Source organism: Balaenoptera ricei, chromosome 9, assembly GCF_028023285.1.
Source record: "Balaenoptera ricei isolate mBalRic1 chromosome 9, mBalRic1.hap2, whole genome shotgun sequence".
Lineage (NCBI taxonomy): Eukaryota > Metazoa > Chordata > Mammalia > Artiodactyla > Balaenopteridae > Balaenoptera > Balaenoptera ricei.
The window spans coordinates 11262501-11280127 of NC_082647.1; the positions used below are offsets into that span (position 1 = coordinate 11262501).

Here is a 17627-nt window from a genome sequence, read left to right on the forward strand (position 1 = left end):
GTTTACAAACAACAAACACTTACTTCTCCCAGTTCTGGAGGCTGGGAAGTTCTAGGTCAGAGTGCCAGCAGATTCACTGTATGGTGAGGTCTGTTCCCTATTTTATAGATGGCTGTCTTCTTGCTGTGTCCTCATGTGGTGGAAGTGGGGAGAGCTTTCTGGGGTTTCTCTTATAAGGGCACTCATCTATTCATGAGGGCTCCACCCTCTTGACCTAATTACCTCCTAATTTAGGTGTTAGGGTTTCAACATATGAATATGAATTTTGCAGGGACATAAACATTCAGACTATAAGAAGCATGAATATTCTGTGATCCACATGTGTTTTAACTTGTGTATGGTTGAATGGTGGTAGGTGGAGGCATTTGAAAGAAACTTTGAAAATGAATTAATTTTTGCAACAGGAAGAAAAAAAGAGATGTGAACTAATAGTCTTATTTTTAGTCCTAATTAAGATATAAGGGAGTTACCAAAATAGGTATAAAATGAAAATTTGAAATTCATAGATACTATGGTAGGGACGTTTTGAGGAGAAAAGTTTGTAGGAAGATGTTGAAACCAGGCAAGGTGATTTAGAAACCTATTTTACTTCCCAGTTTTGCCTTATTCTGAGAACTGTTGTTTTTTGCACATGGCTGATGTTCAGTGAATGTTTCTGAAATCAATTGAACACTTTAATAAGTAACTATCATTGTTTAATGAAAAGACAAAACTGTGCAGTTTCTATGGAACAGAACTCTCTGTGGTCAGATTTTCTCTTAACCGTTTAGTCCTAAGAAGATGTACAGCTCAAAGAAGAGCTGGTCCAACATAGACTAGTTAGAGTTGACCTAAGAAGTACTATTTCCAATTGGGTTAAGAACTTAAAAACATTGTACAAAAGAACAAGGTTAGTAATGGGTTTTTAAATACTCTTCCTTATTAATTTTATCCTGAATGTGTATACGAGAAGCTCAGAGTTTTTAATTACCTCTAATAAAAGTTAGATGAAACAAGTATTAAATATTTAACTTTCATGGAATCCTATCAACCTCCTCTTGGATATGAAGGCCTTCCTTGCCTTTTGCACCACTTCCAGTTATATTTTGATATTGCATCAATTCCTGTGCTCTAGTTTTTATCCCTTGGCTCATGCAGTGATAGGTCAATGGTTCTGTGTTACCATACTGCATACTCCATATGTGAAAGACAAGGAAATATGATATTTTCCCTTAACTTATTAAGTGGGAGGTATCAGCTGTGCTTTGTCCCCTCTTGAAAGAGTCTCTGGTGGAAATTTTATGGGCCTGAATCTTAACCCCAACAGATTTGACAATTTATATCAGTAAAATCTCTCCAGGAGCCACATAGCTCCGTGTGTCTTAGCTTTTATGACCTAGAGATGTCTCTAGGTTCTGGGACTTTATCTCTTTTGACGTGTAATGCCCAGCAGTAATATTCAGTCTCCCTTTAACTAGGAACCTGGTTCCTTATGTAACAATTTGGCCATCTTGAGAAGACATATAGAAGTTATATTATGATTCTGAATCAGAAGAATTAGGTAAAAAGCTAGACCTAATTTTTACGGTATATGAAGAGCAGAATATTTCTGGAAGACATGAAAGCAACTATTCTCTTCTTTATATCATATGTACTTCGGAAGCTCAGAAAGCAAGAGCGTTTGGCAAGAGCACTGAGAAGTCCAGGGAAGTTTTATTTCTCCACAGTTAGGTGTTTTAAAAAACGTGGGAAGAAATTCTACCAGGTCATGTCAATGTTTTATGTAAAAAATAGTAAAAGATGGCTTATGTAGATACAGTAAGGTAGGTTTTCCAAAATGAATTCTGAAAAAAATATAAATCGTAGGGAAGAGAAGGTAACAGTGATATAATTAGAAACATCCATTTGGGGGAATTCTCTCTCTTTATTTAGTAACCGTGACCTGTGTGGTATTACAGACCTATCTAGAAGATTCCTATTTCTAGAAGTATGTCAGTAGGATATTTAGAAAATGTTTTTGAACTGACTCCTGCTCTACAAAGAATGCATAATCCTCATCATCATTTGTTCAGTTCAAATCTGCTGGAAGTTTTAAACTGGTATAAGGGTAAAATACTGTCAAAGTTTGTATCTATTTGTAGAAGGTACTATGCAAAGACTATGAGTCTTTGTGTTAGGGTTTTCAACTGGGAGCTTTTTTTAAACCAATAATCTTCTTTAATCTTTATATATATATTTTTAAAATAAATTTATGTATTTATTTATCTATCTATCTATCTTTGGCTGCATTGGGTCTTCATTGCTGAGTGCAGGCTTTCTCTAGCTGCAGCGAGCGGGGCTACTCTTCGTTGCGGTGTGCGGGCTTCTCATTGTGGTGGCTTCTCTTGTTGCAGAGCACGGGCTCTAGGCGCGTGGGCTCAGTAGTTGTGGCTCACGGGCTCTAGAGCGCAGGCTCAGTAGTTGTGGCACATGGGCTTAGTTGCTCCACGGCATGTGGGATCTTCCCGGACCAGGGCTCGAACCCATGTCCCCTGCATTGGCAGGCAGATTCTTAACCACTGCGACACCAGGGAAGCCCCTTTATATGTTTTTTTAAGCAAGATAAATATTGACTGATAGTGAGACTAAGTTGACGCATTAGTTGGATATGTGGAGTTGCCCTCAATCATACTGTATGGAAACTAAGCGTATAAGACATAACATCCCATTCACTCTGAAAGTAGGCTCTGTTTCTTTTTCCTTTTGAGTACATTAGCTCTCTCTCTGGTCCTTATAATCATAGTTTTAAAGGTTAGCAACTAAGTAGCCTTTAATAGTTGACTTACTTGGAACTCTTTCTTTCAGCTTTCTGCCTGAATTCATCAGTGGAGACTTTGATTCTATTAGGCCTGAAGTTAGAGAATACTACGCTATTAAGGTAAACCATTAACACTTCTATATTTAAGGTCTTTCTCATTTGATTGCTTTTCCTATGTTTTTTCCCTGGTTTTCTGGGTGTATGTGTAGGGATTGAGAAATTCATTGTTTGGTTACTTTGTTACTTAAGAAGTATTTTTCTAGCAATTGTCATACACATTCAAATGGAAATTTAGAAAATGGCAAGTGGGAACACGATCTTAGAATTTCTATGACCATCAGTTAAACATTAATGCTTAGTCTTTTAAGCGTGTATATTTTAAATGAGTTTATAGTTTTTATGCCTCATTAAAAATATACTATGTTGTCTACATCCTCATTAATTACGTATTTTTCACACATCATTTTAAATTTCATTTAATGAATGTATTGTATTTTACTTAATCAATTCCCAATTGATGTACATTTAAATGTTGTCCATTTTATTGTAAATGAAAAACATCTTTGTAAATGAATTTTTATAAAAATCCCTAATTGTGTGTGCCTAGAATTTTAGAACCGAAGTTATTTTTTTTAATATTAGTTTTCTTGAAACTATTACTAAAATAATAGTGTTATTCAGAACAGAACTACTTTGTTCTGAATAACACTATTCATTACAACTTGAAATTAATAATAATGTACAACTTATTAAGGTGTTCATTTTGTCACTATTGTGCAAATCTTCCAAAGATCCTTGCCACTTAAGAACATACAAATGATCTAATTGCGAATGATGAAAGACACAGAGGAGTGTCTTATACTAATTAATAATTCAAGCTTTCACTGGCTTTAGAGGACAATGCAGGGTTATTAAAATGAAAATTATAGCCTCAGCAGTTCTTCTAGCCACAACACCATCATCTGTTATTCTGAACTGGCATTAGTAAATTGTGCATTTTTTAAAGAAACAGCAGTTATTGAAAGAAACTTTAAATTCTTTATAAGGCTCTGGGATGGCTGAGATAAATTCATAAAGAAGAAAGAGGAAAACTTTTGTAGGAAGGAAGGAGGTAGGGGGAGGCAGGGGAGGATAGAAGGAAAGAAGGGAAAAGGAAGAAGAAAAGAAAGAGAAAAAAGGGAAACATGAATCTAGGTGAGGAAACAAGGTACAGAGGTTATAAAGTGTAGGCTGTTGTGATGGAAATTCTGGGGCCAGCAGTGAATGCAGATCTGTGCACACCCCATCCACCCACCAGGTGATCAGCCTTTCCATCAGCAAATGAAGACTGCTCCCAAGTCAGTGTTTGATATTCATGCTCAATTACTTTAACAATGGCATGTTTCTGTTCATTCCCCGCAGTCTCACTTCTCATTAACTCCATACCTCAGCCTCCTTGGGACGGAAAGCCCTCAGCTTTGCTTACAGTGCAGAGTTTTGCAAATTCATAGACATTAATCATATTTTCGGGGGCAGAAGAAACAGCAGGAGAGGCAGGGACAAACAGACTCAGAAACCAGTTGAAGATCTGGCCAGACGTGACTGTTCTCTCCCTCTCTTGAGCGCTGCCAGCTTGCCAAGACTGTAGGTGTCAATCTGACGGGATGAGGAAATAGCAGGGAAGAATGGGAAGCCAGCTTTTTTTGTTTCTGAATGGCTCAGGGGTGAAGGAAAATTTTGAGTTAATACCTTTAGATGAATTTCCCTTATATTTCCTGCTTCACTTTTGATTTTAACCTCCAAAGCTAACTTATATTTGTTAAGGTTTTGTTTGAAAAATAAGATTAACCGAATCTTCTAATTCCTACATTGCGTGCTTCTAAGTTGATGTAGTACAATCTAGGTTGTTTTTTTTTTTTTCATGTATCGATGAGAACTCACTGCTTTTGAACTCTCTGGATCTGTTCTTAGAGGGCATCAGTGATGTCTTGTATAAGCTAATGTGCCCTGTAGAGTGTAGAGCACATGGCGAATGTTTGGCTGCAGTTTTAATAATGATGGTAATGACAACAGGTTAATGCGGCCTTACACACAATTCATATAAGCCATTTGTTACAAACGAAAGGAGGTTATTTCCACCGAAAGTGGAAAATACACTTTTTTCCCACCTGGTTTGGATCATCAATGAAGCTGAAACTGAGGCTCTGTTGAAGAAAGTAAAATAAGGAAGAAATTTAAAATGCTAAAGTTTTGTTAAAATCATAAAGTCGATTCGTAGCCAACATTGGTTCATACAACTTTTTTCCCCCAGTAGATATATCACTGACTTATAGGAAAAATCCAGGTTTATATGACTATACGTGACTTTTACTTGGTTTGCCTGCTTAATTTCTGAAAATGCTGAAATATCAAGTAGTTGGCTTGTCAGCTTTTAAACAGAATATACCCTAGTTCTTGCCATCTGTATTCATTAGTTATTACTGTGTAACAAATTGTCCTAAAATTTAGCAGCTTAAAACAGCAAACAGTTCTTCTCTTGCACAGGGTCTCTGGGTAAGAAATATGAGAGTCAGTTAATAGGGCGGTAGTGGCTCAAGGTTTCTCATGAGGTTATAATGTAGCCTGGTTTTTCCATCATCTCAAGGCACCCCTGGGGCTACAGAAATTTCTTCCAAGATTATTCCTGTGGTTCTTGGTTGGTTTTACTGGCTGTTACTTCTTACTGGCTCTTGGTTGAAGACATCAGTTCCTGGCCATTGGGCTGCTCACAGCATGGCAGGCTGCTTTCCGGGGAAAGAGGGAGGGAAAAGAAAACATGTATGCAAGAGAGCCAGCCCAAGACAGAAATAGTGGTCTTTTTTATAACCTAATTTCATCAGTGATATATCACCTTACTATCTCTTCTGCCAGTTGTTATTAGTCACAAAGACCAACCCTAGTACAGTGTGGGATCAGGCTACACAAGGGTGTCAATATCAGGAGTCAGGGATCATTGATGATTGGTAACCATGTGGAGGCTGGCTACCAAACTGTCTGACCTGGTACTGATAAAACTGGATTGTTAGGCAATGAGAAAGATGTTTTAATATCATCATAATGAGCTCTTGGTCTTTAATTAGTAATATGTAAGAGGAAAGAAGAAAACATAGCCATTAGTGATTTTTCTTCGATTAGGTCTCTATATGCATAACCTGCTTCAAGTTAGTTTACATACCAACCACCTAATCACTAGTCTTTATGTCTATAGCCCTTCATTATTTATTCCTTTGGGTTTTGGACAAGAAGGGGGACAAGCTCTGGTCTACCGCTTAATTCCATATGGTCCACCAGATATGAACCGAGATATACAATTTATACCTCTTGTTAGTTAACGTGCAGCAGTTTGAAAACTGCATATTTTAGAGAGCAGTGATGTACCATTGGATCCATGCCAAAGACGTAATTTGAAATTTCAATCGAAGGACAGTGTGACTTGTAACTGTCAATGTATTTTTCCATGCTGATAGCTCCCTGTAACCTGTTTTAATATTAAACATAAAGATACAATAACCATTGATTATATGTAGTGATAGTCCAACTACTTGTGATCGACTTCCCTGATGCACATGGTCTGCCATTCTTTTTTTTTTAACAAGAAATAGTTTATTTTATGACTTTTATACATTGACTTATTTTTAAAATATTTAATATTTTCAATGTTATTTATTCTTAACTTATAAAGAAGTATATTTTTTAAATTTTTAAATTTTTAATTTTTTAACATCTTTATTGGAGTATAATTGCTTTACAATAGTGTGTTAATTTCTGCTTTATAACAAAGTGAATCAGCTATACATATACATATATCCCCATATCCCCTCCCTCTTGCGTCTCCCTCCCACCCTCCCTATCCCACCCCTCTAGGTGGTCACAAAGCACCGAGCTGATCTCCCTGTGCTATGCGGCTGCTTCCCACTAGCTATCTATTTTACATTTGGTAGTGTATATATGTCCATGCCACTCTCTCACTTCGTCCCAGCTTACCCTTCCCCCTCCCCGTGTCCTCAAGTCCATTCTCTACGTCTGCGTATTTATTCCTGTCCTGCCCCTAGGTTCTTCAGAACCATTTTTTTTTTTAGATTCCATATATATGTGTTAGCATATGGTATTGGTTTTTCTCTTTTTGACTTACTTCACTCTGTATGACAGACTCTAGGTCCCTCCACCTCACTACAAATAACTCAATTTCGTTTCTTTTTATGGCTGAGTAATATTCTATTGTATATATGTGCCACATCTTCTTTATCCATTCATATGTCGATGGACACTTAGGTTGCTTCCATGTCCTGGCTATTGTAAATAGAGCTGCAATGAACATTGTGGTACATGACTCTTTTTGAATTATGGTTTTCTCAGGGTATATATATGCCCAGTAGTGGGATTGCTGGGTCATATGGTAGTTCTATTTTTAGTTTTTTAAGGAACCTCCATACTGTTCTCCATAGTGGCTGTATCAATTTACATTCCCACCAACAGTGCAAGAGGGTTCCCTTTTCTCCACCCCCTCTCCAGCATTTACTGTTTGTAGACTTTTTGATGATGGCCATTCTGACCAGTGTGAGGTGATACCTCTTTGTAGTTTTGACTTGGCATTTCTCTAATGATTAGTGATGTTGAGCATCCTTTCATATGTTTGTTGGCAATCTGTATATCTTCTTTGGAGAAATGTCTATTTAGGTCTTTGGCCCATTTTTGGATTGAGGTATTTGTTTTTTTGATATTGAGCTGCATGAGCTGCTTGTAAACTTTGGAGATTAGTCCTTTGTCCTTTTGGGCATTAATCTCCTTTTAACCTTTTGGAGATTAATCATTTGCAAATATTTTCTCCCATCCTGAGGGTTGTGTTTTCGTCTTGTTTATGGTTTCCTTTGCTGTGCAAAAGCTTTTAAGTTTCATAGGTCCCATTTGTTTATTTTTGTTTTTATTTCCATTTCTCTAGGAGGTGGGTCAAAAAGGATCTTGCTGTGATTTATGTCATAGAGTGTTCTGCCTATGTTTTCCTTTAAGAGTTTTATAGTGTCTGGCCTTACATTTAGGTCTTTAATCCATTTTGAGTTTATTTTTGTGTATGGTGTTAGGGAGTGTTCTAATTTCATTCTTTTACATGTAGCTGTCCAGTTTTCCCAGCACCACTTATTGAAGAGGCTGTCTTTTCTGCATTGTATATTCTGCCTCCTTTATCAAAAATAAGGTGACCATATGTGCGTGGGTTTATCTCTGGGCTTTCTATCCTGTTCCATTGATCTATCTTTCTGTTTTTGTGCCAGTAACATGCTGTATTGATTACTGTAGCTTTGTAGTACAGTCTGAAGTCTAGGAGCCTGATTCCTCCAGCTCTGTTTTTCTTTCTCAAGATTGCTTTGGCTATTCGGGGTCTTTTGTGTTTCCATACAGATTGTGAAATTTTTTGATCTAGTTGTGTGGAAAATGCCATTGATAGTTTGATAGGGATTGCATTGAATCTGCAGATTGCTTTGGGTAGTATAGTCATTTTCACAATGTTGATTCTTCCAATCCAAGAACATGGTATATCTCTCCATGTGTTGGTATCATCTTTAATTTCTTTCATCAGTGTCTTATAATTTTCTCCACATAGGTCTTCTGTCTCCTTAGGTAGGTTTATTCCTAGATATTTTATTCTTTTTGTTGCAATGGTGAATGGGAGTGTTTTCTTAATTTCACTTTCAGATTTTTCATCATTAGTGTATAGGAATGCAAGAGATTTCTGTGCATTAATTTTGTATCCTGCTACTTTACCAAATTCATTGATTAGCTCTAGTAGCTTCCTGGTAGCATCTTTAGGATTCTGTATGTATAGTATCATGTCATCTGCAAACAGTGACAGCTTTACTTCTTCTTTTCCAGTTTGGATTCCTTTTATTTCTTTTTCTTCTCTGATTGCTGTGGCTAAAACTTCCAAAACTATGTTGAATAATAGTGGTGAGAGTGGGCAACCTTGTCTTGTTCCTGCTCTTAGTGGAAATGGTTTCCAGTTTATCACCATTGAGAACGATGTTGGCTGTGGGTTTGTCATATATGGCCTTTATTATGTTGAGGAAAGTTCCCTCTATGCCTACTTTCTGGAGGGTTTTTTAATCATAAATGGGTGTTGAATTTTCTCAAAAGCTTTTTCTGCATCTATTGAGATGATCATATGGATTTTCTCCTTCATTTTGTTACTGTGGTGTATCACATTGATTGATTTGCATATATTGAAGAATCCTTGCATTCCTGGGATAAACCCCACTTGATCATGGTGTATGATCCTTTTAATGTGCTGTTGGATTCTCTTTGCTAGTATTTTGTTGAGGATTTTTGCATCTATGTTCATCAGTGATATTGGCCTATAGTTTTCTTTCTTTGTGTCCTCTTTGTCTGGTTTTGGTATCAGGGTGATGGTGGCCTCGTTGAATGAGTTTGGGAGTGTTTGTCCCTCTGCTACATTCTGGAAGAGTTTGAGAAGGATAGGTGTTAGCTGTTCTCTCAATGTTTGATAGAATTCTCCTGTGAAGCCATCTGGTCCTGGGCTTTTGTTTGTTGGAAGATTTTTAATCCCAGTTTCAATTTCAGTGCTTGTGATTGGTCTGTTTATATTTTCTGTTTCTTCCTGGTTCAGTCTTGGAAGGTTGTGCTTTTCTAAGAATTTGTCCATTTCTTCCAGGTTGTCCATTTTATTGGTGGTATGCCATTCTTAATTTATTCAGTAAAGCCGCCTTTTCAGATAGCTGTGACATCTTTGTGTTTCCCCTTTTGCCCATTTGTCTTAGTTCGTCTCTGCCTGGTTCACTAATATTACCTCAGAATGAGGAGTGTCTCTTACAGATTTTCTCCTTGATATTTTATTTTCCTTTATATTTTTCACTTTCTGAGTCAGTCAGTGCTTCCTTGATTCAACGTTAAAATCACCTATTTCAGTCTTTTTAGTTATTCTGTCAGTCATGCCCACATGTGTTTCAGTTTCCTGAGACATTTGAAGAAACTGTAATATCTCATGTAACTTCTGATATTCTTTTACTGTTGTATATAGTCTTTGGGGTTTTTACTGGACATAGGAAAGGGGTTTTAAAGCATGCTTCCTTATGCTTAGGAGGTTAAGGAATTAGTTGCAGTATTTAATTAATGCCTTAAAAAGTCACCAAAAAACAGGTTTTTCCATAAATGTAGATGTGTAGGATATAAGATAGCAATATGTTGTAAATATACTGATAAAAATGTAAAATAATTTAAAATATTATAAAAATTAAACAGTGTTATTAAGCCCGATTTTATGATGTGGAAACTGAGGCCCATAAAGCTTAAATGACTTAAGGAAAATGGTAGAACTAGTTAGAGACAGCTCTTGTATCAATGTCCATGTTTTCTATAAAAATTTTTTATTAAAACTGGGACTCAGTTACTACTGCTGCTCTTAAACAGATTACATCTTTGGTCTGTTGGACAGGACAGTTGTTTTTTGCATGAGGTATTTAGCATCCCTGGGAATGAATGCCAGTATCACCAGCAATGTGATAATGGTCAGTGTGAGAACCAAACACTCTCCCTTCACATTTTCATCATGTCACTCCCTTTCACCTGCATTTCTGGGGTGGCAAGAGTAGAACTGCAGTAGTTGGGCCAGACCAAGAATGACCAAACAAACTGGTAAATTATTACATTACATAAAATCTATTTATAGGACATGGAATTGAGCCAAGATAGAACATTGAAGAACCAAGGTGATTTGGTAACAGAAAGATAGCAAGGGCATGGGTAGGCTGTAAGTATAAGAATGTCGTCTTTGTGCTATGACAAAAGTGAGTCTTTTGGCATTCCGAAAACTGATGCCATCAACACAAGGCCATGTTCTTGACAGGGTGGCGAAAACTACCCTCGTCATAAGTCAGGAATAGGCCTCTAGATCTTAGTTCTGGTATTATCTTCTCTGTGAATTCTTCCAGATCCTGGAAGAACACAGTATGGTATCTTAACTATGGTCAAGAGTATTGGAACATGGTGTGGGCCAAAGACCCTGTTAGCTCTGCGGTTACAAAGATAAGACTTGGTTGAAGAGATACAGTGAACTCCAGTATAAATGATGAGTGAGACTTGCAGTAACGTTGAGTTGATGCTAGGCCACTAATTTTCTATTAGAGACATAACAAGATTATTCTAGGCCAGCTGGTAATTCTACAGCACTGTAAACTGCAGGAGTGGAGACAGAGATCCAGGCAGACTGTTGTCTCCTTGTTCTTTCATTGTATCTTTTTCAGAAGTGGGAAGGATAAGATTTTTTTTATTTTTGGGAAATAACTGAGTTATTAAAGAATATCTTTTATTAAATCATTGTTTCTTGATGATATTTTCCTATTGTCATCTAACAGTGGCATGACCATACCCGCATTTGTGCAGACTCAGTCAATGGGCAAGGGTAGTCTGTCTAAACTTTTTTTTTTTTAATTTTTTTTATTTATTTTTGGCTGTGTTGGGTCTTCGTTGTTGCATGTGGGTTTTCTCTAGTTGCAGAGAGCAGGGGCTACTCTTCATTGCGGTGTGTGGGCTTCTCATTGTGGTGGCTTCTCTTATTGTGGAGAACGGGCTCTAGGTGTGTGGGCTTCAGTAGCTGTGGCACGCGGGCTTTGTTGCTCCATGGCACGTGGGACCTTCCCGGACCAGGGCTCAAACCCGTGTCTCCTGAATTGGCAGGCAGATTCTTAACCACTGTACCACCGGGGAAGCCCTGTCTAAACTTTTTTAACCTGTACTCCTTTTGTTAAATATAAGATGCCATAAATGTTATATCTAATAGCAGAAAATTTCTCATCATTTTACATCTCATCATAATGTCTGTTGCTTCTATAAATGTGTTTCAGTTACATTTTAGGAGACTGAGTATTTGGGTTTGAATATATTTTTTCCCAGTCGAAATAATGGGAAACAGGCTTTTGGTTGACATTTGAATAGGATGTCTGATTTTTCTTAAATGGACTACTGATGTTAAGCAGGAAATGCTTGTGTTTTAATTCCAATTTAAAGACAAAGACACTGATTCTCAAATAGTGTGGGTGGGAGGTATAGGTAGGTATATTACTTAGGCAGAGATGTCAAATAACTTAATACTTAGTCTTGGCTATCAGTAGTGTGCCTTTTAGTTTTTAAGTTTTTATAAATGAAGCGATAATGTTTTCATGAACTAACTATGCAGATTATTTTTTGAGTTGTTAGTTTGCATATATGGATGTCTTACCAAGGCATACAAATTAAATTATGTTATATAGCCCTGGCTTTTTCATATATTTGTAATAATGGTCACATAATGTTGTACATGTGAGAGACCTCTCGAAGTGCTAAAAGAACTATTTTAATGTAAAGTGTTAGTATTTTGTTTTACTCTGTAAAGTTGTTAACTGAAAAGCTTTTTAATAACTATCCTCACTAACATTGCTTTTAAAATGATTTCTAATCATTTTATTTCCATAAGTGTACAATTTATGAACCTAGATTTGATTCGTAATCAAGATTAATTATAGTATCCTTGTGAGTTTGACAGTGCCTTGGGTTCAATTCTATTTAAATTTAACAGTCTCCACAGATGTTTTTAATTTTCAGTTAAAAACATCTGTGTGGCTCTACCTAATCTCATGTATCTTGTTATTTTCTCTTAGCTGTGTCTCTTTCCCAGTTCCACCCAGCCACATGCCAACAACTTTTAGATATGGTAAAATTAATTAATTTAGAGAAAATGGCAAACAGGACTGTGAGAAATTATAAAACATTAGCAAGTTTGACTCTTATGCCAAACAGAGGAAATTGTATGAATATATAAAGCTCAGCTCCATTTATTGGTATACTTTAAGTGAAAGACACACACACACACACACACACACACACACACACCCCCGAGAATAGTAAATTCTTAGGTTTAAGCATCAAGACTAATTAACATATGCTGAGCTATAAAGGCTTTGTGAAGGGAATTATAGACAGGCAGTTTCCATTGACAGCTGAGTGACAGGTTCTTCACTTTGGTAGGCTTACCCTTTTAGCATCTCAGCAAGGGAATGATGAGACAGGCAGGGGACATTATGTGAAACTGTCTCTTGAATACACCTTCATTCTTAGGCTTGCCTCAATCATAGTCCTTTCAAATTGTCTATATTTTTCAAAGCCTGTCTTGTTTGAATTTGTGTAACATACTTAAGGCATTTAAAAAGGGGGAGCCTATCTATGCCCTTTAAATTTTTAAGCCCTCCGAAGTGCCTCACATGTGACTCCTGGGCCAGCCCAGCCTGTCTCTTCTCTAACTCTGTGATCTCTGGGGCCTCTGTGACTGTTTCTCTTCCCTCATTCATCTGGATCATGGAACCCCCTACTCATCAGTCTTCCCCCAGGGTTCCCCACCTGTAGCTGTTGGGTATTCCTTCCTTTGTTCTTTTCTTGCAGAGCTTGATCGAAACAATGTTATCATAATTTTCCTCCTTATCCCTGTTAATATGTAATATGTGATCTCCTGCAACCTGAAGTCTTGGTCATTCCTTCTGGGATCCCTAGGAATTAGTAGGTTCTCATGAAAGTTTATATGACTCAGGTGTCTAATCCTTCTTTTAGATACTTGGTATAAAAAAGATTTATACCAAGTGCCACATGATAACTTGGTATAAAAAAGATTTCTGTGATCAAATGAGTTTGTGAAATTTGACATTCTCTATGTCCCTCTTGGAAATTCACCATGCACAGTATCATTCTAAGTAAGTCTGCCAAAATTTTAATTTTGTTTATCTTAGTGTTATGGCTTCTCAAGTGAGTTTCACCATTGAGAAACTACCCTTTACCCACTAACAGTTAAAGTAGTATATTGGTTTCCAACAGGCTAAAGTGTATTTGGATGCTTATAAGTTTGTTGTACTATTTCAGGTTTTCTCTACTTTTAAAAATTGGTGAGAGAAATAATCAATATAACCTTGAAAAGAGTAATAGCTGACAATTACTTTAACGTGCTCACAATATGACAGACACTTTTATATGTACTTTCATTTATAAATTCATTTAATCCTTGCATCAAATTTTATTAGGTTGGAACTGTCACCTACATTTTACAGATGAGTATGGAAGCACAAAGAGGTTGAGTAACTTGCCCAAGCTTACACAACTAGGAAAAATGGTTTAAGCAGGCTCCAAACAGGCATTCTGGCCCCAGAATCCGTGCTCTTTTCTAGCCATTATGCCATAATCCTCTAGTTGAAAGGAGGGAGTTTTCTTAAAGTAAAGTGACGATCAGTTTCACATGCTGAGGAAATCCTGTGGCCTCCTTTCCTTTGTGAGCATTCAGTTTTCCTTTTCAGGTCCTGCTTAGTTCTGAGTAATTGAACAATAAGCTCCACCACGCTTACCTTCAGTGCCCCCACTCCTACCCCGCCACGTCCTTGCTCTTCTGGGGAGAGTTGGCAGGGAGTGCTGATGGAGGCCAAGTCCATCCTTGGCATATTTGTAGTGGGTGTGAAGGAATGGCACCTGGACAAGACCAGATCTCTGCGTCTAGATACTTAGAGGAGTATTATAAAATAGAAGCTTATACAAGCATCCTAGTAGAGGAAGAATCTCTGTAGCTGTTTGTTTTGAGGGTTCCCAAGACCACCTCCACGTTCTGTAATTCACCAGAGGACTCCTCATGTAGTCAGCCTCTCGCTGTCATAAATCTCAGCTGTGAGTATAGGAAGCAGAATCAGCAAAGGAATATTCTGGAGGAATTGAGTCACCAGTTGCAAGAGCCCTTTCCCAGTGGAGTCAGGTAGGATGTGCTTAATCAAATTGTAACAAGTGTGATGTGATGTCACCAGGGAAGCTCATTCCAGACGCAATGAAAGCAGGTGCTTAGCATAAACCACATTGTTTGTACAAATAATTTAGGCACAGTGAGCCACTGTTGGGGAAAGTTGTTTATCAGTGTAGGGAACTGTTTACCATTCAGGTCCTCCAGGTGTTAGTCCAAAGGCCAACCATGCAAGCAGGCTTTATAAAAGCATTCTTGAGCCTGCTGTGTGAAGTCTTTTGGACACCCTGTTCCACTGGGAACTCTGGCTCTGCTTTTAGGAAGGAAGCCATCATTTTGAGACCCTGTGTTGTTTTAAAATAACTTTTGACTTCTGTTCATGGAAGTGGTGGCTTTCTTGTTTCAAACGTTTAAAGTTTTCGTTCAATGCCGTGTTGAAAGGAAAGGTTATTTTACAACACCCAGGGCAGTGAAGATTATAGCAGATTAGAATGTCTCTTTATGTTTGGGATTGAATGGAGAATTGCTACAAGGTTAAATTACGTTTGTTCTCTTCTTTTATACACTGTCTAGAAAAACAGAAAGAAAACACTGGATTATATTAGGCAACTTGTTACTTAGAATATTTAAGAGTTTAATCATGTGACATTCTTGCTGAAGAAATTGTTACTCGTCAGCTGTCATTTGATAATTTAAAGAAAACTTTTTAGTTTGAAAAGTAGAAATGTTTTTAGAAGTCTGGTAAATAAAACTGAAGTAGTAATCTACCATAGTATGCTTTATACAGTAAAGAGGAAAGTGGGAAATGGTTACTTTGTGATTACATCTCTACAGAGTAAAAAGACAATTTTCATACCTGTGTCAAGGAACATAGATCATTTAGATTTCAATCAGCTTTATGTAACTATTCCCCTTCTTAGCAAATTTGAGAACAAGTTTGGGCTAATTTTAGATCTCTATCTTTGATTATTCAGAGTATAAGTCATTTTGCTTTATGCCTGCTGTGCTCTTAATCTGGCAGGCAGTTTCTTATTACAGAGTTCCGGTCAGTTCAGTTTAATAAAAGATTATGGAACCTCATTATTAAAAGTGTAATGTATTCAATTTTTTTAAGACTCTTGAGTATATCTCCCTAAATATTTTTAAATGTATACTAACATACAGGAAGAAAGGGTACTTCAGCAGTGGATAGGGGAAAATAAAGTGTGTGGGAGCTAGAATTTTAAGGCCCCATAAAGCTCTTATTATCATTGCTTATTTTTAAAAAAAGTATCAATCTTCTAATGTGATGGGATAATAAATTGTATTTCCTCTTTTCAGAGCCAACTTGAAAGGTGGTCTTTGACATCTTCTTGCCACCTTTTCTTTACCCTTGATTGACACCTGTTTCCCCTCTCAGAAGTGTCCGTTTCTTTCATACTGTCCTTTAACTCCTTAGTCCTCCGTTGGGTGAACCACTTCCAGTCTCAACCCTGCTTCACACTCCAAAATTATCTTAACTTTCTTTTCCCTTCCTCTCCAATGAAAGTCATCTTTTCCTTAATGAAATTGATCTGTTTGTGATTAAGAAGGAAGTACGGCAAGTAAGTTAATTCACAGCAAGAAATTCATGATGAATTATCTTTCCTACTGTTACTTATATTTTAAAAGAAGAAATTTTTTTTCACCCTCATACACCAGTAGGAATAGTCATATTTACAGCCTGCCTGGAAAGGCAGGAAACTCTGGCAACATCTACCAAGGGTTATAAAAAAATGTTCTTATAATTTCCCCAGTAATTTCATTTTAAGAATTCAATTCTAAGAAAATAACCAGAAATAAACACTTCTATACAAAGATATTGATCAGAACGGTATGTTCAATAGCCAAAAAAAGTGAATTGTGTCATGAATATAAATGATAAATATAGTGACAATATAATGAGTTGGGAAAGCAGAAAAAAGGGATGAGAAGGGTAGCTAAGCACTCACTGCCCATTTCAGATGTGTGGGGGGGCTCTGAGGGTCCCCAGCCTTGGGCTACAGCGGAATCAGCGTGGAGTCAGGCAGGGGGCACGTCTGTCTAAAAGCTAAAGGATTTTCAGGTATTTAAAACAGGAGGAAAGCAACTAAATAAAGGTTCAGCATAAATACAAAGGTGTTTTTCTGCTTAAACCTTCCAAAATACCCAAAGTTTAATTAAGCTGGGTTGAGTACAAAGCATGGTAGGTTATAAGTATGGGCTTCAGATGACATACTATGTCCTAAATCAGCTGTGTGACTTTGGGCAGGTTATTTAATCTCTCTAAACTTCAGTTTACGCATCTTAAAATGTGATAATTACATGTACCTTGTTAAGGTTGCCTTAGAGATTCAAGAACATAATTCATATAAAGTGACTCATATCTCATATAACAAGATGTGTACTCAAATGTTACTTTTTATTATTGTTATTGATTTAGTGAGGAAGATAGTTAATTATCAACAGATCACAATTTTAAGATGCTAATTTTAAGATACTTTTGAGGTTATCTGATTTTTCAGAGAATTAAGTTATATGTTGTTAGGAAAATAATCTGTTTGTTGAAAAGCATTTTAGATTTTGTAGCTACAGACACATTGTATTTAATTCTGCTAGGTGAGAAGCTATATGCAGGTCACTCCAAATAAATGTTCAGAATTGGTGTGCATGGTACCTACAAGGAAATAACACTTCTAAACTCTTAACCTTATAAACAGTCCGTAAAGTTACAGTAGAAGTCTCAGAGCCCCATAAAATTTTTGCAGGATAATTTTCACAAGTCCTTTCTTGTCCTGGCTAGATGGATAGGCACTAAATGACTTATCCTAAAATGAATAAGCTAATAGCAAGTTTGGGAATGCTTTCACTGGACTTGCCTCTTGTTTTAAGGAGGCCAAGTCTCTCTCTGGATAGAGTGCATGAAATAACAATTGATATGTTGTTATAATTTTTTTCCCAAAGGATTTGTTTCCTTTCCAATTAAGGAGTTTTAAAGGAGTCAGCATATTATAACCTGATAGGTTTTACGTGTGTTAAATGTAAAAACTCATTAACCTATTTTAGTTGAATTATTGGCAAACAGTAAAA

General features: G+C 36.9%; 1 protein-coding gene across 1 annotated transcript in view; it reads left to right on the plus strand.

The window, feature by feature from the left end:
- TPK1 (thiamin pyrophosphokinase 1) overlaps nt 1–17627 on the plus strand; it is a 351616-nt gene that overhangs the window by 160731 nt on the left and 173258 nt on the right. Inside the window, exon 5 of the mRNA XM_059932608.1 lies at nt 2824–2896. Within this exon, the coding sequence (XP_059788591.1) occupies nt 2824–2896 (73 nt within the window). The remainder of the gene's footprint in view (nt 1–2823; nt 2897–17627) is intronic.